General features: G+C 42.5%; 1 protein-coding gene across 6 annotated transcripts; it reads left to right on the plus strand.

The window, feature by feature from the left end:
* The first annotated feature begins 969 nt into the window (after window positions 1–969).
* Window positions 970–12164, plus strand: LOC130357961 (uncharacterized). 6 transcript variants are annotated; one of them, XM_056560744.1, is made up of 6 exons: window positions 970–1122; window positions 4520–5085; window positions 5670–5810; window positions 7202–7263; window positions 8261–8524; window positions 10459–12163. In XM_056560744.1, exons 1-6 carry the CDS (start codon window positions 1109–1111, stop codon window positions 10498–10500), a joined length of 1089 nt encoding a protein of 362 aa, XP_056416719.1. In that variant the 5' UTR covers window positions 970–1108; the 3' UTR covers window positions 10501–12163. The 6 variants fall into 6 exon arrangements, with proteins under 6 accessions (XP_056416719.1, XP_056416722.1, XP_056416717.1 ...); XM_056560747.1 differs by lacking the exon at window positions 970–1122 and adding an exon at window positions 3380–3394; XM_056560742.1 differs by lacking the exon at window positions 970–1122 and adding an exon at window positions 3777–3850 and having other exon boundaries at window positions 10459–12164.
* Window positions 12165–26638: the final 14474 nt, after the last annotated feature.

Genomic DNA, 26638 nt, shown 5'->3' on the forward strand with positions numbered 1-26638 from the left:
AAATTTTTTAACAATCACACATCAAAACCTTATACAGTGGTCCCTCAACATACGATGGTAATTCGTTCCAAACGACCCATAGTTTGTCGAATCCCTCGTATGTTGAGGGATCCGTGCAATGTAAAGTATAGGAAGCTGTACTCACCTGTCCCCGCCACTCCGGACCAGGTCCTCACCGCTCCCGATGCTGTCTAAGGGGCTCCCGATGCTGTCCCGCTGCTCCGGTGTCTTCTTCGCGATCCTCTGGCTTCTTCCGCATCTTCTACAGGGTCCGGGCCTTGCTTTCTGGTGACGTTATTACGCTGCTGCGCCGGCGCGGTGTGCGTAGTGACATAATAACGACGCCAGAAAGCGAGGCCCGGACCCTGGAGAAGATGCAGAAGATGTCGGAAGATCGCGAAGTGGACCCGGAGCAGCGGGAATAGGTAGGCAAACCTGCCCGGGATGCTTAAACTGCTATCCGACAGCAGCTTAAGCATTTTGCGCTGTCGGATAGCAGTTAATGCGATGGCCCTGACATATAAAAGCATCGTATGTCGATGCTGACATCGACATGCGATGGCCTCTGAGAGGCCATCGTATGTCGATTTTATCATATGTCGGGGCCATCGCAGGTTGGGGGGTTACTGTAACTCTGTAAGGCAGTGTTTTCCAACCAGTGTGCCTCCAGCTGTTGCAAAACCACAACTCCCAGCATCCCCGGACAGCCAACGGCTGTCCGGGCATACTGGGAGTTGTAGTTTTGCAACAGCTGGAGGCACACTGGTTGGGAAACACTGCTGTAAGGGGTGAGTATAGGGGCCTGCAGATCACCCCCTTCCCATTTACACTCTTAACAGCCTTTTCTATTTCTCACTATCATGTAAAACAGGTTTCAGTTTACCATACAGTGCTAAGAAACAAAGCCTATGGCAATAAGGAAGTGAAGATGACGGAGCTGAGCGAGCTTTCTATGCATTGTTGGGAAACTCCAGGAGGCTGAGCTTCTTATCTTCGCTTTACCTGCTCAGTGGCTTATAAATAGGATCTGAGATCACATTCATGTAGTCATAGAGAAGCAGCTGTCCAGTGACATCCACAGAGGAACTAAAACAGTGCACAAGTTAGGATGGATACAGAAAGGTGAGTTCTGCAGGCGAAAATAGTTTAATAAATAATAATATATGGAATATATGGCATTCATAGGATATGCCATCGATAAGTTATATATTCAAGTGCGACAGCTGGCACCTACATTAATAAATAATAATATATGGAATATATGGCGTTCATAGGATATGCCATCGATAAGTTATATATTCAAGTGCGACAGCTGGCACCTACATTAATAAATAATAATATATGGAATATATGGCGTTCATAGGATATGCCATCGATAAGTTATATATTCAAGTGCGACAGCGGGCACCTACATTAATAAATAATAGTATATGGAATATATGGCATTCATAGGATATGCCATCGATAAGTTATATATTCAAGTGCGACAGCTGGCACCTACATTAATAAATAATAATATATGGAATATATGGCATTCATAGGATATGCCATCGATATGTTATATATTCAAGTGCGACAGCTGGCACCTACATTAATAAATAATAATATATGGAATATATGGCATTCATAGGATATGCCATCGATAAGTTATATATTCAAGTGCGACAGCTGGCACCTACATTAATAAATAATAATATATGGAATATATGGCATTCATAGGATATGCCATCGATATTTTATATATTCAAGTGCGACAGCTGGCACCTACATTAATAAATAATAATATATGGTATATATGGCATTCATAGGATATTCCTTCGATATGTTATATATTCAAGTGCGACAGCTGGCACCTACATTAATAAATAATAATATATGGAATATATGGCATTCATAGGATATGCCATCGATATGTTATATATTCAAGTGCGACAGCGGGCACCTACATTAATAAATAATAATATATGGAATATATGGCATTCATAGGATATGCCTTCGATATGTTATATATTCAAGTGCGACAGCGGGCACCTACATTAATAAATAATAATATATGGAATATATGGCATTCATAGGATATGCCTTCGATATGTTATATATTCAAGTGCGACAGCGGGCACCTACATTAATAAATAATAATATATGGAATATATGGCATTCATAGGATATGCCATCGATATGTTATATATTCAAGTGCGACAGCTGGCACCTACATTAATAAATAATAATATATGGAATATATGGCATTCATAGGATATGCCATCGATATGTTATATATTCAAGTGCGACAGCGGGCACCTACATTAATAAATAATAATATATGGAATATATGGCATTCATAGGATATGCCATCGATATGTTATATATTCAAGTGCGACAGCTGGCACCTACATTAATAAATAATAATATATGGAATATATGGCATTCATAGGATATGCCATCGATAAGTTATATATTCAAATGCGACAGCTGGCACCTACATTAATAAATAATAATATATGGAATATATGGCATTCATAGGATATGCCATCGATATTTTATATATTCAAGTGCGACAGCTGGCACCTACATTAATAAATAATAATATATGGTATATATGGCATTCATAGGATATTCCTTCGATATGTTATATATTCAAGTGCGACAGCTGGCACCTACATTAATAAATAATAATATATGGAATATATGGCATTCATAGGATATGCCATCGATATGTTATATATTCAAGTGCGACAGCGGGCACCTACATTAATAAATAATAATATATGGAATATATGGCATTCATAGGATATGCCTTCGATATGTTATATATTCAAGTGCGACAGCGGGCACCTACATTAATAAATAATAATATATGGAATATATGGCATTCATAGGATATGCCTTCGATATGTTATATATTCAAGTGCGACAGCGGGCACCTACATTAATAAATAATAATATATGGAATATATGGCATTCATAGGATATGCCATCGATATGTTATATATTCAAGTGCGACAGCGGGCACCTACATTAATAAATAATAATATATGGAATATATGGCATTCATAGGATATGCCTTCGATATGTTATATATTCAAGTGCGACAGCTGGCACCTACATTGATCATGAGAACAAAACAGTTGTAGTATTGGCAGCACAATAACACTCTCATTCATACACTATGGCAGTGATCTTCAACCTGCGGACCTCCAGATGTTGCAAAACTACAACTCCCAGCATGCCCGGACAGCCAACGGCTGTCCGGGCATGCTGGGAGTTGTAGTTTTGCAACATCTGGAGGTCCGCAGGTTGAAGACCACTGCACTATGACATTGCAGCAGCCAGACCTACCCTATTCACATATTGATGGCATATCCAATCCTTATATATGTGTCAACAAATAAAACTGGTAACTATGTATCATTACACTAATTGTGGTAAAACATATATGTATGATTACGCCAATATTGTTATAATGAATGATTGTGTATTATTTCGAGCTATTTTGCATAATATTGTAGTAAAACATATAATTCCCGTCTCTTAGCTGATATATACTTACAAATACTATGTCTTCTTTCCATAATTGTATAATTTTACAACAGCTAAGAAACAAGTATTATTTGTTTTATTAGTTATCTAACCATATCCACAGCTCCAAGCATGATACAGAGCTGAAAAATTCCCTTTACAACATACTATTATTGGGATTTTATTGTAAAGTAAATAAAATCGATGCAATGTGCCCAGTTGCCCATAGCAACCAATCAGCTTGCTTCTTACATTGCTAACAAGGCCTGTGAAAAATGAAAGAAGCAAGCTGATTGGTTGCTATGGGCAGCTGGGCAACTTTGACTCTGGACAGGTTTTGATAAATCTCCCCCATTTATATTACTCCTGCTTCTTCACATAGGTTTCCATTTATCAAAACCTGTGCAGAGGAAAACTTGCCCAGTTGCCCATAGCAACCAATCAGCTTGCTTCTTTCATTTTCATGAAGGCCTGTGAAAAATCAAAGAAGCAAGCTGATTGGTTGCTATGGGCAACTGGGCAACTTTGCCTCTGCACAGGTTTTGAGATATATATATATATATATATATATATATATATATATATTCCATCATATATTTTAAATAGCATATATTATATTTATTGAAAGGACTACTCCTCTAGGAAACCATTTTCCAATTTAATGGTCCTTTAAAGAGCTTTTACTGTATTTATTTCCCATTGTTTTGAGGTACTGAATAAGATTCCTAATACACATTAGAGAAAAGTCAGTGCAACCTGCTTTTTAGTTCAACATAAAACGTATCAGGAAAGGGCACATTTATTATGGCTTTTAGATACTTTTTTAGACACTAGCTAGGACATGTCACCATATAAGAATTAACCCTATGAGAATTACTTTTGCAATTACGCAGTGCGTTAGGGCTGCAGGGCAGCAATGTTAACCACTGTAAGAAACCAATTTCCACATTTCCTCTTGGTAAATGTGAAAAGTAGTGATGTATTTTGTTTTGTTTTTATACAGACAAAATAAGGAAGAGCTCAGCCCGAATATGGAGAGAAAACAAAGGGGAAAATTTGTTTCTTTAACGAAAAGGGAGGCTGAAATTGTGCTGGAAACATACATACAAAGAAGCATAAGCACTCGTGAAGTAAAAAGAACAGGGTGCAAGAAAGAGAAAAAGCTGCAAAGGTCAATCAGTGATGTCACCAGGTTCACACATAAATTAAACAAAAGTAAGATCGCTGCTGTACCTCAAGCTGAATTAGAGGAAAAAGGTATAAAAGACAGCGAGGACATATTGTGGAAAGGGTTGTGGGACGGGGACAAGGCCACCCCTGTCAAAAAGCAATCATGGTTCAAGAGCTTTCTAAATAAGCTATTTAAAAAAGAAGCAAACATTTCTGAATCAGGCTCCGTGACTTCGACTACCGATGGACATTCAGATCAGGCTCCAAAGAAAAACAGCTCTAGAAAAGATAGCCTCCGAAGAGCACTTTCTTTTAAGAAGAGTAATGCAGATAAAAAGCTGAAAAGGCCCACCAATCTTCCCCTGGAGCATGTCTGTAGACCACATCCACTTCAACCATGTAAGTAGAGATGGACCACAAATATATGTGCTTAGTGATACTACAGAAAAGGACATCCCCATCTCTAATCAGAAAAACTATTGGGATTGTTAAATTATGAAGAGTACTGTACCTACTGAATAAACATTCTTCTGAAAAAACAGCCCTTTTGTAGTCCCCCATAGGACCGCCTAATTTTCTCCTTGCTGAGGTCTGAGCTACCATCTTTCTACCAACTTGTTTTCTCATATTCTTATTTTCATCAATACGAGGCTTTGTTTATATTTACTTTATGGATTCTGTTCTCAATGAATCTATGACTGTCCCATTTTTCAATGGATTCTGGCAGATCTGATTGGCTTATAGAATGCAAGCCCTCATGGGCAGGGCCCTCTCTCCCTATATATCAGTCTGTCATTTACTATTTCACATTCATTATACTTGTGTTTGTGTTATATATTGCAAACCTTATATGTACAGTGCCCTGGAACCAAGGGTGCTAAGTAATCAGTAATAATAATAATAATAATAATAAAATATGGGGTCAAACAATAGTTTTTTCTCTCTGATCCTTCACATACATTTACTTGATGCTATTTATTTAGGTGAGATCAATGAAAACTGTTACTATGAACAAGTATCTACAGAGATTGAGCTTCTTGTGAAAGATACCGAAAACCTGGAGGTTAGAAACCGCAAGCAAAGCTTAAATGAGGAGGGAAATAATACTGGAACAGAAGACATGGGTAAGAATACTTTATGTAAGAAAATCTTAATAGTTTTTTTTGGTGAAAGTTATGATGCTTTCCATCGAAGTTATTCATATGGTGGGAAATGTATTTAGTCTATAAATTATTGGCCCACTGTATATTTCTTATTAGACAGATCACAAACCTAATAGACAAATCCTAAATAACCAAAAATAGTGTTTACGAATAGTTAAAGGAGTACTCTCCTGCAAAAAAAATGAAAATAAACCATCTCTCACCTTCCTGGGTTCCCGCGGAGCGCCACTACAGCTGATCGGTCCCTCGGTCCATCTTCTTCATACTTCCGGGTGTAACGAAGCGTCACATGGTGCTCAGCCTATCACCGGCCGCTGGGATGTTCAGCCTCGGCCCATAATAGGCTGAGCGCCATGTGACGCTTCGTTACACCCGGAAGTATGAAGAAGATGGACCGGAGGACCGATCAGCTGTAGTGGCGCTCCGCAGGAACCCAGGAAGGTGAGAGATGGTTTATTTTCATTTTTTTTGCAGCCCGGGCAGGACGGAGCAGGAATACTCTGCACCAGAGTACTCCTTTAAGAATTAGATGCAGTTTTATAAATTGGAACCAATTGTTTTAGTGAGATACATTAAGGGGTACCCTGCTGCTCAGCGTTTGGAACAAACTGTTCCGAACGCTGGAGCCGTCGCCAGGAGCTCGTAACATCATAGCCCTGCCCCCTCATGACGCCACACCCTGCCCCCTCAATGCAAGTCTATGGGAGGGGCATGACGGCTGTCAAGCCCCTCCCATAGACTTGCATTGAGGGGGTGGGGCATGACTTCATGGGAGCGGGGCGATGATGTCACAAGCTCCCAGCTCCAGCGTTCGGAGCAGTTTGTTCCAAATGCTGAGCAGCGGAGTACCCCTTTAATAATCACAAACTATGAGTGTGGGGTGTGTGAATGTTATACATTGAGGGGAATGTATGTCTAATACACAACCCCTTACTATCATTCTTTATACCAAACATACCAAGATTAATATTAAAGGTTTTATATTTGGTGTTATATCTGGGAAGGTAAAAGTGTTGTTTGTTAAGGAAAATTCTACATAATGACATTAAAGATTATTCTATATCACCAAATATACGAATGGGTCAAATACTCCCCATTCTTCCCAAAAATTCTATTTATATTTTAGAAGGCAAATATAAGCATTAAAACTAAAGGTCATTTTGAGAAGACCTCCACAAGACAACACATGGATAAGGGCACAAGACAGTTTAGCAGACTTTGCATTGACATTTCAGCACGCTGGAAATGCAGGGCACATCATGTAAAGAAAAATCTTATTGAGTAAAAAAAGGTTTTTGTAGATGTACATTTTTGTATATTATAAACACGTTTGTCTGTTGTTTTTTCCCCAGAAACTATGATTAAGAAAATTGTTGCTATTCTTCAAAAGGAAGGTGATGCCTATAACAGAAAGGTATGGTGTATGTATATATATTGTGAAATTTGTTGACAATATCTATTACCATCCACATTTCATTTCAGAGACAGTTTGGAGATTTTAATATTAGTCACTTCTTACAAGTAGAGATGAAGGACAAGTTGTTTGCATGGCATTCCACACATACAAGTGTTCTAACTATTGCTGCACTTTATCTTCAAGATTAGTCATGTGACATCTATCCCCATGAGTAATACCTCCACAGTATTGCACTGTGAGCAACTGTATTTTGGAAGATCTTTTTATATATATATATATATATATATATATATATATATATATATATATACTGCCAATTGTATAGTGGATTTAAAGGGGCATGCTCCCTCCATTCATGTCTATGGGAGGGGGTGTGACGGCCGTCACGCCCCCTCCCATAGACATGAATGGAGGGGGCATGGCGTGATGTCACATCCCCAGTCCCGGAAACCCGGAGGTTTCCGAAACTGGATATTCAGCACCCGCATTGAATGTAGGTGCTGCAAGGAGATTGTGGGGGTCTCAGCAGCGGGCCCCCGCGATCAGACATCTTATCCCCAATCCTTTGGGTAGGGGATAAAATGTTTCTGCCCAGAATACCCCTTTAACCACTTCATAATCTTACTAAGTTGGGCAGGTTCAGCATTAATAAAAAAATAAATAAATAAATAACATTTATCCCAAAAAATCGAACTACTAAATAAAGAAATGTTATATTGAACGAGATTCTGTTTCAGGAAACCTTCCTTTACAGCTCAATGTATTTTTCTGCACTATCCAGTAGGTTATATTCTATTGTTGCATATATAATGACCAAAGGAGGGTACAGAGCTAGCAGTCACAATGGGGTCCTCTGGCATTTAAGCAGTAGTAGTAGGAAAATAAATGGCTTGTGGCTACATTGCATAGAAGCTTTATGTTATGCATCAGTTGTGACATTAGTTTGAAAGGAATAGAAATCTTGACATATACCTATATTTTGTCTTCTCTGCAGATTAAGGAAGACCCCGCCATCAACAACTTCTTCAGAGATTTCTCATATAATTCCTTCAAGCAACTTGCTGATGTCTATGTTGACAATGAGGTTAAAAAGAGGGACTCTGTTGGAACTCCCGAAGATATGAAATTTGCATTCTCTGTTCACTTTACAAAGCAGGTTGTAGGACTCTCTACTCACCCTATAACCAGGATTATGGGCTTTGGGACAAGATATCTTCAAGACACCTTTACATTGCTTTCATACAGTAGGGATGATCTGGTAAGTAATCCAACATGTAAAATGTAGCTTCATTTCTAAAAAGACAGAGTTTTAGGGAACAATATTCATTTCTATTGACACTATCAGAGCAGTGGTTCATACATTGAAATTCTTCTAAACCTGGTAAGGCACAAAGGAAAATCCTTCTAAACCCACTGATTTTGGGATCGGCTAACAAAGTAGTGCCTTCCAAATATTGCCCAGATGTTGGAGAAAGAAGGATCTGGTAGTTTGGCTTTTAATATGCCCAATATTTTGTTCCCATGGGACATAAGCCACTTAAGGTGATAGTTTTCATAATAATAATAACCTGTACCCCACTACAAAGAAATCACAGATACATCAAACTTATATACAGACAGTGAAAAAAATGTCCTCTGTTCTTATGGAGTGTCCAGGACTTTACGGACAGTTAGCAACCCTAACCCCAAAGTGGCTAAAATGTACTACAGCCATTCTAGAAGGGCTGACTGGTAAATAATAAACCAAAATGACTAATATTTTTGAAGACCACATGTTGGCTTAGGCCTTAATATGGTTGTTAGGGGCTACTCTTTTGGGAAACTAAGTCTAAATCTTACCAACAGCTCAGAAGAAGGCTATAGAAGCAGGGTGGTCTCCACCACACACAGCTAATATGGGAGGGAACACATGTCTGTAAAATTTACTAATGAAATTTCCTAGGTCACACACCGCAAACACCGATGTAAGACTGATTTTATCTTTACAATATAATGCACAAGTTGGCAATGATTTTTTTTGGCAAGGACATTGTTGTCAATGAAGCTATCTACTAAAAGTAATGAGTATCATATCAGCATCATGTCATGTAGTAAAGCTGAGTCACCTGAGCTGAAAATAATGTGTTAGTCACAAACAATGACGCTTCCTATTTGTGGTAACATTAAATACTTTATATACACAACATAAAATGCCAACTTACGTGAGGTCAGCCTCTGTTAACTAGACTGGTAATAGGAACAGTATGGCTGAAGGAAATAGGGCAAGGCTATTATTGTTATTAAGATATCTATGTCAAATGATCATGTTACTTGTGGTCAGCTGAGCTTCTGTGTCAGTATCACTGACAGACATGTCATTCACGTGTGCTGAGTGTTTGATGATCTAATATTAAATAACTCAACCTCACATGATGTTATTTAGCAGATGTACAGAAGCACGTGTTGGTACTACAAGCTTTAACATGATCTTCTGTTAGGGGAGGGAAAACTAAAGCATAGGAGATTATGGAAATCTCCTGTAAAATATATATATATATATATATATATATATATAATATATATATATATATATTTTTTTTTTTTACATGCATTGACAAATAATCTTAATTCAAGGTATACCTATAATTTCTGATATCAGAGTAACATGTTATTTAATCGGTGGAGGTCCAGGTGCTGGGACCCCTACTGATCTGAAAACCTTCTCCTGTCTTATTATTAAAGTAGTTATCTGGGACTATAAAACTAATAACCTATTCTTGGGGTACACCATCAATATTAGGTCAGTAGGGACAGTCTCTCGGCACCTACACCGGTCATCTTCTTAAAGGGGGGCTGCACTGAAACCCCTTAATATACCAGACACAGAATTATACTTTTAGAACCAGTTGTGCCCAGCATTTCAAATCACTACAGCATCATCCATTTGCCAACTGAGCTGTAATACCAGATACAGCCACTTCTAAAAGTTCAGAAATATGCATGGCAAACAATTACGAGAACAGTGTGCTTGCCAGAGAACCAGGGGTTCTTCAAACAGATGATCGGCGGGGGGTGCCTAGCGTTATACACCCCCCCCCCCTTCCCCACTCTAGGTCTCACATAATTTCTTTAAAATTAAAAACTTTATAGTAAACTATTTATTTATTATATTTATTACTATATATACTTATGTTTTGCTTCTCTTTTCTGCAGACTCACTGTATTGATCTAAAGCCTTGTTTGAGCCCTGACTGAACAGTCCATCCTACTTCTCGTCCATGATGCTGGCACATGGCAACTTCATTTCATCAATGTAAAATAATAATATATTCTATGCTGTATGTACTGCTGGACCAGTATATTCATTTTGAACTGTGAAAATAAACTCATATTTTTATGTAGTTAAACTTTTAGGGAATTCTTTGACGTGAAAATGAATGATTTCCAGTGATTGAAATGGGGTGTTCCCATCCCAAAACTTGGACTTCATGGCCCCTTCTTGACTAACTTAGGTAGTTGGGAAGCCAAAAATAGCTGAGTTGGCTGTTTTAAAGAATTTGCATAGCTCCCATTAAATAGGCGCTCCTAGTTTGTTTGTTTTTTTGCCCATATCATGCACGCTCATAATAGCTAGTTGTACATTGCCAATGGTTTTATTCCAACACTGCTATTCATTTTAATTACTCTAAATGGTCATGTTATCACAAGTCAAGGAACTCAAGTCCTGGGTCAGATGATTTTCTGTGAAGTACTGGATGACATAATCACCTTCCAGATCCCCTCCCACACCAGATCTGTATACTACTGCTGCCATGTCTATAGCATCAGAATAAATATTTGTTATACATCTCCTCTGAGGCTATGTTCACATATTGCTTTTCTCACTGCATTTTTTCAACTTTTTCCATCATTCTTCCTAAAAAGTTGCAAAAGTGGTATTTTATCGCAATTATGCAATTTTTACAGCAGTTTTGGAAAGTCGCTGCAGAAACTGACAAAATGCCGTAAAGCATGTGAAAAATGCATTAGAAGTTTAATTTGTGAACACAGTCTGAACACCTTCATAAAACACCTCAATTGTGATTATAGGTCAAATCACCCTTTACTTCATGGCAATAAAAAAATGCACTTTAAAGAAGCAAACACATCAAAACTGCACATAGTGTGAACTGATCTCAACTCACTTATAAGTCTAAGGCGTTCACGTGGCGAAACTCCAGCACTACCAGGCTGATTAGATGAGTAGATGCAGCGATCAAACACCACACCCAAACACCACACCCACTGCACTATAAAAGAAAAAAGAAAATATCCTGAAGTGCTTCCTTAATTTTAATGGGAGTTGTGCAATTAGCATATCACTGCAAGCTATATTGTCTGTGGCTCAAGTGGGATGACAGTATGTGGATACTTTTATAACTAATGTGCTAAGAATTGGGCACCCATCATAAAAAAAAAACCTACCTTATGCATATCTAGCACATCTTAATTTCTTAGTATCTACAACTCACAGAAACTGAAACAGAAATGTGTTGATCATCATTATCAGCACTCCAGAGGCATAGGAAGAATCTCCGACTACCACAGTACACTTTACATCAATTTCTCTGAGAAGCAGGTGGTCTTTTTAGAACCATAAAAAAGGACTAATGTAGGACTAAAAAGGAGGCACTGTGCACTTTAACTATACATACTCCAAGTTACATAACATTTTTATCGAGAACCAGAAGGTTGCTTTACTGCACTAAATTTAGAAGTCATGAAATTTTGCACTATTACATTATATTTGCACTATTACATTATATGTTTTATTTTGTATCCTCTGGTTTAGCTGCAGTGTTTACCCCATGTATAGAAAATTGTATTAAAAATAATGTACATACTATAAATACTATTTAGAATGCATTTTACATAGGAACTGTGTTACTGTAAAAATGCTGTGTATAACTGTCATTGAAATAAATAAATATTTCAATATTAAGTGTTGTTTTTAACAATTGTTTCAAAGCAACTATTTATTTATTGTGACGTGTGTCTAAGCTTGTTTTGGAGTTCTAAAGAGTTAAATGGGTACTCCACTGGCCAGTGTTCGGAACATTTAGTTGAGAACACTGTGTGTGCACTGAGGTGGTCTGTCATGCCCCCTCGTGACACCACGCCCCCTCCCATAGACTTGCATCGAGGGGTGTGGTGTGACATCAAGAGGGGGCGTGGCCAACCCCCACAGCATGAACACAGCGTTCAGAACTACCGTATTTTCCAGCCTATAAGATGACTGGGCGTATAAGACGACCCCCAACTTTTGCAGTTAATATATAGAGTTTGGGGTATACTCGCCGTATAAGACTACCCCTCAACCTCGATATGTTACCTTACCATTGTTCCCCCCACATTAGTTTGGCAGTATAGTTTCCCCAACATTAGGTTGTAGTTCCCCCACATTAGACTGGCAGTATAGTTCCCCCCCATTAGGTTGTAGTCCCCTCACATTAGGCTAGCAGTATAGTTCCCCCACATTAGGTTGCAGTTCCCCCACATTAGGTTGGCAGTATAGTTCCCCCACATTAGGTTGTAATTCCCCCACATTAGGTTGGCAGTATAGTTTCCCCCACATTAGGTTGTAATTCCCCCACATTAGGCTGGCAGTATAGCTCCCCCACATTAGGTTGGCAGTATAGTTCCCCCATATTAGGTTGTAATTCCCCCACATTAGGCTGGCAGTATAGTTCCCCCACATTAGGTTGGCAGTATAGTTCCCCCACATTAGGTTGGCAGTATAGTTTCCCCCACATTAGGTTGTAATTCCCCCACATTAGGCTGGCAGTATAGTTCCCCCACATTAGGTTGGCAGTATAGTTTCCCCACACATTAAATTGTCGGTCCCCCACATTAGGTTAGCAGTATAGTTCCCCCACAGTAGGTTGGCAGTATAGTTTCCACACATTAGATTGTAGCTCCCCCACATTAGGTTGGCAGTATAGTTTGCCCCACATTAGGTTTCTAGTTCCCCCACATTAGGTTGGCAGTATAGTTTGCCCCACATTAGGTTGGCAGTATAGGTCCCCCACATTAGGTTGGCAGTATAGTTCCCCCCACATTAGGTTGGCAGTATAGTTCCCCCACATTAGGTTGGCAGTATAGTTCCCCCAACATTAGGTTGGCAGTATAGTTATCCCACAGACATACAGCCTTCAGTCATATACAGTGTATGGCTGGAGGCTGTTTGTCTGTGTACTGCCCCACTTTAGTGCGCCGACCACCGCTTTTCAGGTCCGGGGTTGGGATCTACTGCTATGGCCTATAGGCCATAGTAGTAGGTTCCGGACCAGAGGAGCGGTGGTCGAAGCACCAAAGCTGACATGCAGCTGGTAACTTACCATGCTGGCAAGCGTGCATCCTCTTCCTTGATGCTCCAATGCTCTGCTCCTCTGTTCCTATGGGTGCACGCACGGGACACAGTGATGTCCCTGCGTGTCCTACCTCCCGGCGGTCCCTGTGTATTTAAAGTTAATGCGGGGCCGTAGAAGGGTAACCACGACATCCTTGTGTCCTGAAAAATTCGGACCAGAGAAGCAATGAAGCACTGAAGCAGGGTGGTATGAGGGGCCTACAACTATTAGGAAGGCACAGAGGGGGCCTACAACTATATGGGGGAATGTGGGAGCCTACAACTATATGAGGACAATATGGGGGCCTACAACTATACTAAACAAACCTACAATTTGTTTTATATATAAATGTAGTTCATTGCACTCCTCCTTCTTTGCTAAAAATTTTTTTTTCTGTTTGATTTTTCTGTTTGCACAATCGCTGAATATTCAATCATTTGCTGCCAGTATATATGTTTTTTGCCATATTTAAGAGTAGATCTTTGCTGATATTATAGTTATTCAGAAGGTTATACCCAGCTGCAGCTTATTCCATTTAATCTCTACGTCATACCTAATGTAGTACTTCACATTCAGTTTTATAGTTCTTTTGTTTATTTGTGAGAGTGCACTTTCTTGGCTCACATTAGTGTGAATAAGCAAGCCCCTTTTGTCCTCAGTGGGCTGTTCAGCATAGCACATTATTGCAAGCCACCAATTGTAGCATTACACACTATGATTTTGTTTCCTTTCACTTGCTTATTTGCTACTTTTTTTTACTATATATTATGGCATTTAGTATGCCTTCGTATGCGGTCCTGTATGTAATTCATTTCAATGAGCTGGCCGGAGTGAAACGTTCGGTCCGGTCGGCTCATTTTTGCCCTGTATGCCCTTTTTCACCGGACCTAAAACTGTGGTCAACCACAGTTTTAGGTTCAGTTGTAAAAGTGCATACGGCGCAAAAATGAGCTGACCGGACCGAACGTTTCACTCCGGCCGGCTCATTGAAATGAATTACATATGGGACCGCATACGAAAGGCATACGGGAGCGCGAGGTTTCAGCTCCCCCCTGCCGTATGTGCTCCCATATGGGAGAAAACGTAGTGGGAACCCAGCCTAACTCAGATTATATTCCCTCACTACTCCTAATACCCCTCCTGCTCTTAATTTTTTTTACGAGATTTAAAAAGCTCTGTATCATACCTTTCCCCTTGATCACATAGTGGGTGCTCCCGACAAGAGAAAGTGGGCATTCCCCAGCAGGCACGACATCACTGAAGCCTGCGAGAGCTGTGCCACGCCATTCCCCGCATGCACTTCCTGAGTTTGGTCTCCTGCCGTGCGGGGAGGAGACCAAACTAAATGTTAGACTTGTGCAGGGAACAGAACAGAGCCACCTAGTGGCCATTTTTTCAATCACATTAAAAACATATAAAGGTTGATAATTTTAACAGCAAGTAAATAGCAAAGTGTCTTATAATTACATAAGAAACAATATATTAAAAGTTCAGTTTGGTGACAGGTACTCTTAGTATTCAAGCATTTTTTATTCTGATAAACTGCAATATAGATAGATTTTTTTTGTATTAAATTGGTTGTGGTGGTGGTGGTGTTTTCTTTATATACAGTGGGCCAAAAAAAGTATTTAGTCAGCAGCCAATTGTGCAAGTTCACCCACTTAAAAAGATGAGAGAGGCCAGGAATTTTCATCATATGTAAACCTCAACTATGAGAGATGTAATGAGAAAAAAAAAATCCATAAAATCACATTGTCTGATTTTTAAAGAATTTGTTTGCAAATTATGCTGGAAAATAAGTATTTGGTCAATAACAAAAGTTCATCTCAATACTTTGTTATATACCCTTTGTTGGCAATGATAGAGGTCAAACATTTCCTGTAAGTGTTCACAAGGTTTTCACACACTGTTGCTGGTATTTTGGCCCATTCCTCCATGCAGATCTCCTCTAGAGCAGTGATGTTTTGGGGCTGTCTTTGGGCAACAAGGACTTCCACTGCCTCCAAAGGTTTTCTATGGGGTTGAGATCTGGAGACTGGCTAGGCCACTCCAGGACCTTGAAATGCTTCTTCCGAAGCCCCTCCTTCATTGCCCGGGTGGTGTGTTTGGGATCATTGTCATGCTGAAAGACCCAGCCATGTTTCATCTTCAATGCCCTTGCTGATGGAAGGAAGTTTTCACTCAAAATCTCACAATACATTATCCTATTCATTCTTTCCTTTACACGAATCAGTCGTCCTGGTCCCTTTGCTGAAAAAACAGCCCCAAAGCATGATGTTTCCACCCCCATGCTTCACAGTAGGTATGGTGTTCTTTGGATGCAACTCAGTATTCTTTCTTCTCCAAACATGACTGTGAGTGTAGGCTGAGGATATTATTTTTAGGTAAAATATGGTGGACACCGCTGACTCCCTACTGTCTGGGACACCTTTTTGAAATGTATATATCTTCTTGACCGGTGATTATTTTCCTTTGGCGGTATACCACTTTACTGTTTGATCTGGTCTCCCTCCATATCTTTTGTCAATCTCTGGTACATTCTTATATCTACCTGTTGTTAGTTACTTTACATATCCCTTAGCACCTAGCTGTGAGGAGCCTCAAGACAGCTAGTTTGCTCATTGGGTTAACCGTGCATATCCTGCCAGTTTGGTACCAACTTAAACAAAAGGTTTACATCTACATATATGGATGTGTGTGTATGTGTATGGGTGTATATGTGTGTGTGTATGTTCCAGCATCACGTCCAAACGGCTAAAGATATTAACATGAAACTTGGCACACATGTTACTTATATGTCAACAACAAACATAGGATAGGTAATTTAACTCTTACTCACCCCCATTTGCTAGGGTTGGGTTTTTTGTTTAAAGTCTATGGGAAATATATGTTACTGTATAACTACCAAATGGCTGGAGACATTTCGATAATACTTTGTCACATGTTACTTATATGTCCACTTAAAATATAGGATAGTTGATTTAACCCTTAACTACCCCCATTTGTGAGGGTTGGGGTTTTTGTTTAAATTCCCATGCAAATCTATGGGAAATGTATGTTCACACATAACTTCTATACAACTGGAGATATTTCAATAATACCTGGTACACATATTACTTATATGTCAAATAAAAATATATTATAGTAAAATTAAGCCTTACCTGCACCCTTATATAAAAGATGGGTTTTTGTTTCAAATCCCATGTAAGTATATGGGACTTCCAGTACCTTACTCCACAAGCTCCGCTCTGCATCTCCAGGTGAATGTGTCAATCCTGCTTGCAAGCCAGACCCCATCTCACAAAGACATGCCCACTGTTTAAGCCCCACCCCTACCCTTTTTGTGCATCGAGCTGGCTTGCAAATAACGCCCAGTCCCACAAAGCTTTGTTAAGCTTACAATATCTTCATCACAAAACAGTCCCGCCTGAGGACAGGATATGAGGATGGGACATAAGGATGGGCTATGAGGACAGCATATGAGGTCAGTATATGAGGACGGGATATGAGGTCGGATATGAGGATGGGATATGAGGTCGAGATATGAGGACGGGATATGAGGTCGGGATATAAGGACGGGATATGGGGTTCGGATATCACAACAACAATATATGAGGATGGGGTATGAAATCAAAAGCTTCCTCCTTTGTTTATTTTCCTCCCTAACAAGGATTAGGAAGGAAAAACCAGTCAATGCCGTATACTCAGCTAGAATTCTATAAAGTGAATTATGCCCCAGTGGTAGAAATATGTTTTTCAGGGCTCCCCTTAGTAGCCATAGTTATATATCACCCAGAATCATGATCTGAATATTAGGGTACGTTCATAGTACAGAATTCCCGCGGAAATCTGCACAGGCAGCTATAAGTGTGGTGTCCCGCTACCGTATTGCTTACCGTACCTTTCATGGTGGTCCCCAAAGTCAGAGTCACTATGTTTGTTACGCCGAGCGCTCCGGGTCCCCGCTCCTCCCCGGAGCGCTCGCTTCTCTCTCGCTACCGCAGCGCTCCGGGCAGCTCCACTGACCCGGTGCGCTGCGATACCGTCTCCAGCCGGGATGCGATTCGCGATGCGGGTAGCGCCCGCTCGCGATGCGCATCCCGGCTCCCGTACCTGACTCGCTCTCCGTCTGTCCTGTCCCGGCGCGCGCGGCCCCGCTCCCTAGGGCGCGCGCGCGCCGGGTCTCTGCGATTTAAAGGGCCACTGCGCCGCTGATTGGCGCAGTGGTTCCAATTAGTGTGCTCACCTGTGCACTCCCTATTTATACCTCACTTCCCCTTCACTCCCTCGCCGGATCTTGTTGCCATTGTGCCAGTGAAAGCGTTTCCTTGTGTGTTCCTAGCCTGTGTTCCAGACCTCCTGCCGTTGCCCCCGACTACGATCCTTGCTGCCTGCCCCGACCTTCTGCTACGTCCGACCTTGCTTCTGTCTACTCCCTTGTACCGCGCCTATCTTCAGCAGTCAGAGAGGTTGAGCCGTTGCTAGTGGATACGACCTGGTCACTACCGCCGCAGCAAGACCATCCCGCTTTGCGGCGGGCTCTGGTGAAAACCAGTAGTGACTTAGAACCGATCCACTAGCACGGTCCACGCCAATCCCTCTCTGGCACAGAGGATCCACTACCTGCCAGCCGGCATCGTGACAGTAGATCCGGCCATGGATCCCGCTGAAGTTCCTCTGCCAGTTGTCGCCGACCTCACCACGGTGGTCGCCCAGCAGTCACAACAGATAGCGCAACAAGGCCAACAGCTGTCTCAACTGACCGTGATGCTACAGCAGCTACTACCACAGCTTCAGCAATCATCTCCTCCGCCAGCTCCTGCACCTCCTCCGCAGCGAGTGGCCGCTTCTGGTCTACGACTATCCTTGCCGGATAAATTTGATGGGGACTCTAAATTCTGCCGTGGCTTTCTTTCCCAATGTTCCCTGCACTTGGAGATGATGTCGGACCAGTTTCCTACTGAAAGGTCTAAGGTGGCTTTCGTAGTCAGCCTTCTGTCTGGAAAAGCTCTGTCATGGGCCACACCGCTCTGGGACCGCAATGACCCCGTCACTGCCTCTATACACTCCTTCTTCTCGGAAATTCGAAGTGTCTTTGAGGAACCTGCCCGAGCCTCTTCTGCTGAGACTGCCCTGTTGAACCTGGTCCAGGGTAATTCTTCCGTTGGCGAGTACGCCGTACAATTCCGTACTCTTGCTTCAGAATTATCCTGGAATAATGAGGCCCTCTGCGCGACCTTTAAAAAAGGCCTATCCAGCAACATTAAAGATGTTCTGGCCGCACGAGAAATCCCTGCTAACCTACATGAACTCATCCATCTTGCCACTCGCATTGACATGCGTTTTTCCGAAAGGCGTCAGGAGCTCCGCCAGGATATGGACTTTGTTCGCACAAGGCGTTTTTTCTCCCCGGCTCCTCTCTCCTCTGGTCCCCTGCAATCCGTTCCTGTGCCTCCCGCCGTGGAGGCTATGCAGGTCGACCGGTCTCGCCTGACACCTCAAGAGAGGACACGACGCCGCATGGAGAATCTCTGCCTGTACTGTGCCAGTACCGAACACTTCCTGAAGGATTGTCCTATCCGTCCTCCCCGCCTGGAAAGACGTACGCTGACTCCGCACAAAGGTGAGACAGTCCTTGATGTCTACTCTGCTTCTCCACGTCTTACTGTGCCTGTGCGGATATCTGCCTCTGCCTTCTCCTTCTCTACTATGGCCTTCTTGGATTCCGGATCTGCAGGAAATTTTATTTTGGCCTCTCTCGTCAACAGGTTCAACATCCCAGTGACCAGTCTCGCCAGACCCCTCTACATCAATTGTGTAAACAATGAAAGATTGGACTGTACCATACGTTTCCGCACGGAGCCCCTTCTAATGTGCATCGGACCTCATCACGAGAAGATTGAATTTTTGGTCCTCCCCAATTGCACTTCCGAAATCCTCCTTGGACTACCCTGGCTTCAACTCCATTCCCCAACCCTGGATTGGTCCACTGGGGAGATCAAGAGTTGGGGGCCCTCTTGTTTCAAGGACTGCCTAAAACCGGTTCCCAGTACCCCTTGCCGTGACTCTGTGGTTCCCCCTGTAACCGGTCTCCCTAAGGCCTATATGGACTTTGCGGATGTTTTTTGCAAAAAACAAGCTGAGACTCTACCTCCTCACAGGCCTTATGATTGTCCTATTGACCTCCTCCCGGGCACTACTCCACCCCGGGGCAGAATCTATCCTCTGTCCGCCCCAGAGACTCTTGCTATGTCGGAGTACATCCAGGAAAATTTAAAAAAAGGCTTTATCCGTAAATCCTCCTCTCCTGCCGGAGCCGGATTTTTCTTTGTGTCCAAAAAAGATGGCTCTCTACGTCCTTGCATTGACTACCGCGGTCTTAATAAAATCACGGTAAAGAACCGCTACTCCCTACCCCTCATCTCTGAACTCTTTGATCGCCTCCAAGGTGCCCACATCTTTACCAAACTGGACTTAAGAGGTGCTTATAATCTCATCCGCATCAGAGAGGGGGATGAATGGAAAACGGAATTTAACACTAGAGATGGACACTTTGAGTATCTGGTCATGCCCTTTGGCCTGTGCAACGCCCCTGCCGTCTTCCAAGACTTTGTTAATGAAATTTTTCGTGATCTCTTATACTCCTGTGTTGTTGTATATCTGGACGATATCCTGATTTTTTCTGCCAATCTAGAAGAACACCGCCAGCATGTCCGTATGGTTCTTCAGAGACTTCGTGACAATCAACTTTATGCCAAGATAGAGAAATGTCTGTTTGAATGCCAATCTCTTCCTTTCCTAGGATACTTGGTCTCTGGCCAGGGACTACAAATGGATCCAGACAAACTCTCTGCCGTCTTAGATTGGCCACGCCCCTCCGGACTCCGTGCTATCCAACGTTTTTTGGGGTTCGCCAATTATTACAGGCAATTTATTCCACATTTTTCTACCGTTGTGGCCCCTATCGTGGCTTTAACCCAAAAAAATGCCAATCCCAAGTCTTGGCCTCCTCAAGCGGAAGACGCCTTTAAACGGCTCAAGTCTGCCTTTTCTTCGGCTCCCGTGCTCTCCAGACCTGACCCATCTAAACCCTTCCTATTGGAGGTTGATGCCTCCTCTGTAGGAGCTGGAGCGGTCCTTCTACAAAAAAATTCTTCCGGGCATGCTGTTACTTGTGGTTTTTTTTCTAGGACCTTCTCTCCGGCGGAGAGGAACTACTCCATCGGGGATCGAGAGCTTCTAGCCATTAAATTAGCACTTGAGGAATGGAGGCATCTGCTGGAGGGATCAAGATTTCCAGTTATTATTTACACCGATCACAAGAACCTCTCCTATCTCCAGTCTGCCCAACGGCTGAATCCTCGCCAGGCCAGGTGGTCTCTGTTCTTTGCCCGATTTAATTTTGAAATTCACTTTCGGCCTGCCGATAACAACATTAGGGCCGATGCTCTCTCTCGTTCCTCGGATGCCTCGGAAGTTGAACTCTCTCCGCAACACATCATTCCTCCTGACTGCCTGATTTCCACTTCTCCAGCCTCCATCAGGCAAACTCCTCCAGGAAAGACCTTCGTCTCTCCACGCCAACGCCTCGGAATCCTCAAATGGGGTCACTCCTCCCATCTCGCAGGTCATGCAGGCATCAAGAAATCTGTGCAACTCATCTCTCGCTTCTATTGGTGGCCGACTCTGGAGACGGATGTCGTGGACTTTGTGCGAGCCTGCACTGTCTGTGCCCGGGATAAGACTCCTCGCCAGAAGCCCGCTGGTTTTCTTCATCCTCTGCCTGTCCCCGAACAGCCTTGGTCTCTGATTGGTATGGATTTTATTACAGACCTACCCCTATCCCGTGGCAACACTGTTGTTTGGGTGGTCGTTGATCGATTCTCCAAGATGGCACATTTCATCCCTCTTCCTGGTCTTCCTTCAGCGCCTCAGTTGGCTAAACAATTTTTTGTACACATTTTTCGTCTTCACGGGTTGCCCACACAGATAGTCTCGGATAGAGGCGTCCAATTCGTGTCAAAATTCTGGAGGGCTCTCTGTAAACAACTCAAGATTAAATTAAACTTTTCTTCTGCATATCATCCTCAATCCAATGGACAAGTAGAAAGAATTAACCAGGTCTTGGGTGATTATTTACGACATTTTGTTTCCTCCCGCCAGGATGATTGGGCAGATCTTCTACCATGGGCCGAATTCTCGTATAACTTTAGAGTCTCTGAATCTTCCTCCAAATCCCCATTTTTCGTGGTGTACGGCCGTCACCCTCTTCCCCCCCTCCCTACTCCCTTGCCCTCTGGTTTGCCCGCTGTAGATGAAGTGACTCGTGATCTTTCCACCATATGGAAAGAGACCCAAGATTCTCTTTTACATGCTTCATCTCGCATGAAAAAGTTTGCCGATAAGAAAAGAAGAGCTCCCCCCATTTTTGCTCCCGGAGACAAGGTATGGCTCTCCGCTAAATATGTCCGCTTTCGTGTCCCCAGTTACAAACTGGGTCCACGCTATCTTGGTCCTTTCAAAGTCTTGTGCCAAATTAATCCTGTCTCTTACAAACTTCTTCTTCCTCCTTCTCTCCGTATTCCTAATGCCTTTCATGTCTCTCTTCTTAAACCACTCATCATCAACCGTTTCTCTCCCAAATTAGTTTCTCCCACTCCTGTCTCCGGTTCTTCTGACGTCTTCTCAGTGAAAGAGATACTGGCCTCCAAGACGGTCAGAGGAAAAAGGTTCTTTTTGGTGGATTGGGAGGGCTGTGGACCTGAAGAGAGATCCTGGGAACCTGAGGACAACATCCTAGACAAAAGTCTGCTCCTCAGGTTCTCAGGCTCTAAGAAGAGGGGGAGACCCAAGGGGGGGGGGTACTGTTACGCCGAGCGCTCCGGGTCCCCGCTCCTCCCCGGAGCGCTCGCTTCTCTCTCGCTACCGCAGCGCTCCGGGCAGCTCCACTGACCCGGTGCGCTGCGATACCGTCTCCAGCCGGGATGCGATTCGCGATGCGGGTAGCGCCCGCTCGCGATGCGCATCCCGGCTCCCGTACCTGACTCGCTCTCCGTCTGTCCTGTCCCGGCGCGCGCGGCCCCGCTCCCTAGGGCACGCGCGCGCCGGGTCTCTGCGATTTAAAGGGCCACTGCGCCGCTGATTGGCGCAGTGGTTCCAATTAGTGTGTTCACCTGTGCACTCCCTATTTATACCTCACTTCCCCTTCACTCCCTCGCCGGATCTTGTTGCCATTGTGCCAGTGAAAGCGTTTCCTTGTGTGTTCCTAGCCTGTGTTCCAGACCTCCTGCCGTTGCCCCCGACTACGATCCTTGCTGCCTGCCCCGACCTTCTGCTACGTCCGACCTTGCTTCTGTCTACTCCCTTGTACCGCGCCTATCTTCAGCAGTCAGAGAGGTTGAGCCGTTGCTAGTGGATACGACCTGGTCACTACCGCCGCAGCAAGACCATCCCGCTTTGCGGCGGGCTCTGGTGAAAACCAGTAGTGACTTAGAACCGATCCACTAGCACGGTCCACGCCAATCCCTCTCTGGCACAGAGGATCCACTACCTGCCAGCCGGCATCGTGACAATGTTCAGGTAGGGTCTCCAAGGTGGGACAGCCCCTAGTCGCCTCCTCCTACTCTAATTCTATAATGTTTATATGTATATACTTAATAATGTGTATATTTAATATAGTGTATATTAGTCTACTTACCTTGTTAGCGTCGCAGGACCTTCGGTCATGTGACCATGTTAATTCCTCTATGGTATGTTGGAGGACCTTTGGAGGTCCTTGGGTAACATGTTTACCCATAACTCTCTGTACAGAAGATTGACAGTTGTATGGACCAGTGAGCTTAAGTGCAGCCCCTGCCCATATAAGGGAGCTGTAGCCAATGATCGCTCTGTTGGGTTGCTGCTCTTGTGGATGCCGGATTAGCAAGACGGATCTGCGCAACTTTCAAAGACAAGCTAGGCCAGAAACCTGCTGGCCTCAGCCTAAACTAAACCGTGAGTTAACATCTCAATCCCTCTAAAGCTAGCGTGATTACTGGACTGAATCTAAACCCCTAAATCCAGTGGATCACCGCAACTCAATAGACTCACGAGGCTTGCATTGAGGGGCGGAGCGTGACATCACACGGGGGTGGAGCGTGACATCACACGGGGGTGGAGGCATGATGTCACACGCCACCAGCCCTGTGGTCGCCGGTAATCAGACCCAGAGCGAACATGCTCCGGGGACTGATTTTAACTTGGGTGCTGCGTGCAAGATAATGGGGGTCCCCAGCGGCGGGACCCCCGCGATCAGGCATCTTATCCCCTATCCTTTGAATAGGGGATAAGATGTCTAAGCGCCGGAGTACCCCTTTAAATATAGTGAGTGTGAGTAGGAAGGTATGCTATTTATCTGCTTGAAACGGATGAATTTTATAGTGTGAAAGCAGCCTTATTGTGAAGTGAACAGAACTTTATTTGACCTCTTTATATATTGGTACTTTTACCTATCTTATGTAGACATCCTGAGCTTTATACACTATCTGGTGTTTCTAGCTATTGTGCAGGCAAGTCAGTCAGCACACGAGAAGCAGCTTCTTCTCACCAGCATTTAAAACATTAGCTGGACATACAGAGATGGAATCAAGAGAGGTAGACACCATAATGGGTATCTAACAATATTATAGATCCTGGTCTCCTAGGACTCCTTCCTGCCATATGTGTCTAAGAAGTAAGGTTCTATTATTATTATAGTGATCTCCAAAGATGCGCTTGTGCTGACTTCTCAAGCGTTTGATCTGTTTTGCTATTTGACCACTGTTCTGTTCACTGCCTGCCCTGGCCTATGCTTGTGAACTCTATCTACCCTGACCTGTTGCCAATCTCCCATATCTGCATGATCGCTGCCAGCCCTTATCTACTGCCTTAAGGACTGCACCTCTGCTACATCTGGCATATGTGTAATACCATGCAATAGCCACATCACCCCCTGCCAACACTGCTCATGGTGGTAAAATAGCAGTTCACACCCCTTAGCCAAAGTAAAGGATAAAGAACCAAGGGCTTCTTAGACTCCACTTCTTGGCATGCTGTGACTCATAGGTAATTGAAACTATGTTATTTTTTTTTACCAGATGTAACAGCAAATGATTATGATTATGTAGGTCAAACCTTTTAAATGAAAAAATACATATGTTGTCACTAGGGGAAGGTCACTGCATTCTGATGTATAATCTGGCTTAATACAAGCTGCTTATATCTCTTTGCAGTGAACGCCCCCTAGTGGACATTGCAGTCCAACATAATTTAAAGTTAATACAATACAGTACACTGTATTTATACTTTCCTACTCTAAATAACCTTCAGTAGAATTTTACACTGAACAACATTGATAATTAACATTAATATTAGCCCATTTAGCATCCTAAACTCTAAAGCACCATAGATACAAAGTAAATATCATCCACTATAGAGTGTCCCATATATGAATAAAATATTCTGCTCCAAATATGAATTTATTATATACTGTGACCCTATATGTGAATTATTTAATACTTTTCTAAAATGCTAAACCGGCTGTTATTTTAACAACCAGTTATTGCAAACTTAGGGGGAACTGTCTGAATCCCACTCTTGACAATTGGAACTTAAATGGCCATCATTTAGGGGCACTCTGCTGGTTATTCTGGTGCTTTTAAAGTCTCACCAACATTTTATGTACATGTGCTACTGCCCGCACTCACCAGCAGTGTCCAGGATCAGCAGAAATGCTGATCACAACTGTTAAACCATTTTGAAGTTGACTGTGGAATCTAAATCTTTAGACAGGGAGTTCCTCCTATAGCCCACTGTGGTGTGATTAGGGGGTGCCAAGCTGTTAAGATGACAGCCTGAAGCCTACTGAATGCCCACAGGTCTGCTTGTTACTACTCCAATTGCACCATTCTTTTAGTTTTGCAGTGTACTTTAACCAGCAATTGCACCCTTTAACTAATACCACAATACTCTTACTGTATAAAATTTACTATACCAATATTCCAGAATATTGTGATCATATAGAAATAGATACCAGCCCTAAACAGGCTTCTCTCTGATCTGGGTTTTTCACTTTTCTTATTATTCTCAATCTGGCCCAGGCCATCAGAAAGACTTTACCTGGTCCTCTCTGTAAAATCTAGTGGACAGACATTTTGGGCTCCATGACTCAGTATAATCCCCACCTCTTTACAAACTCTCCATCTGTATTGTCCCACACATTAACCCCTTAAGGACCAAGCGTTTTTCTGTATTTGCACTTTTGTTTTTCTCCTCCTTACCTTTTAAAAATCATAACCCTTTCAATTTTGCACCTAAAAATCCATACGATGGCTTATTTTTTGCAACACTAATTCTTCTTTGCAATGACATCAGTAATTTTACCCATAAAACTATGGCGAAATGGGGGGGGGGGGGGGAATCATTATGCGACAAAATTGAAGAAAAAACACCATTTTGTAAATTTTGGGGGCTTCCGTTTCTATGCAGTAAATTTTTCGGTAAAAATGACATGTTATCTTTATTCTGTAGGTCCATAAGATTAAAATGATACCCTACTTATATAGGTTTGATTTTGTCGTACTTTTGGAAAAAATCATAACTGCATGCACGAAAATTAATACATTTAAAAAATTGTCCTCTTCTGACCCCTATAACTTTTATTTTTCACATATGGGGGGGGGGGTATGAGGGCTCATTTTTTGCGCCGTGATCTGAAGTTTTAATCAGTACCATTTTTGTTTTGATCAGACTTTTTCATCGCTTTTTATGACCAAAAATATGCTATTTTGGGCTTTGAAATTTTTTTTGCACATACACTATTGACCGTGCAGTTTAATATACGATATATTTTTATAGTTTGGACATTTATGCACGAGGTGATACCACATATGTTTATTTCTATTATGTTTATATATTTATTTATGGAATTTGGGAAAAGTGGGGTGATTTAAACTTTCAATAAGGAAAGGGGTTAATGTGTGTGTTTT

Source organism: Hyla sarda, chromosome 2 (genome assembly GCF_029499605.1).
Source record: "Hyla sarda isolate aHylSar1 chromosome 2, aHylSar1.hap1, whole genome shotgun sequence".
Taxonomy (NCBI): domain Eukaryota; kingdom Metazoa; phylum Chordata; class Amphibia; order Anura; family Hylidae; genus Hyla; species Hyla sarda.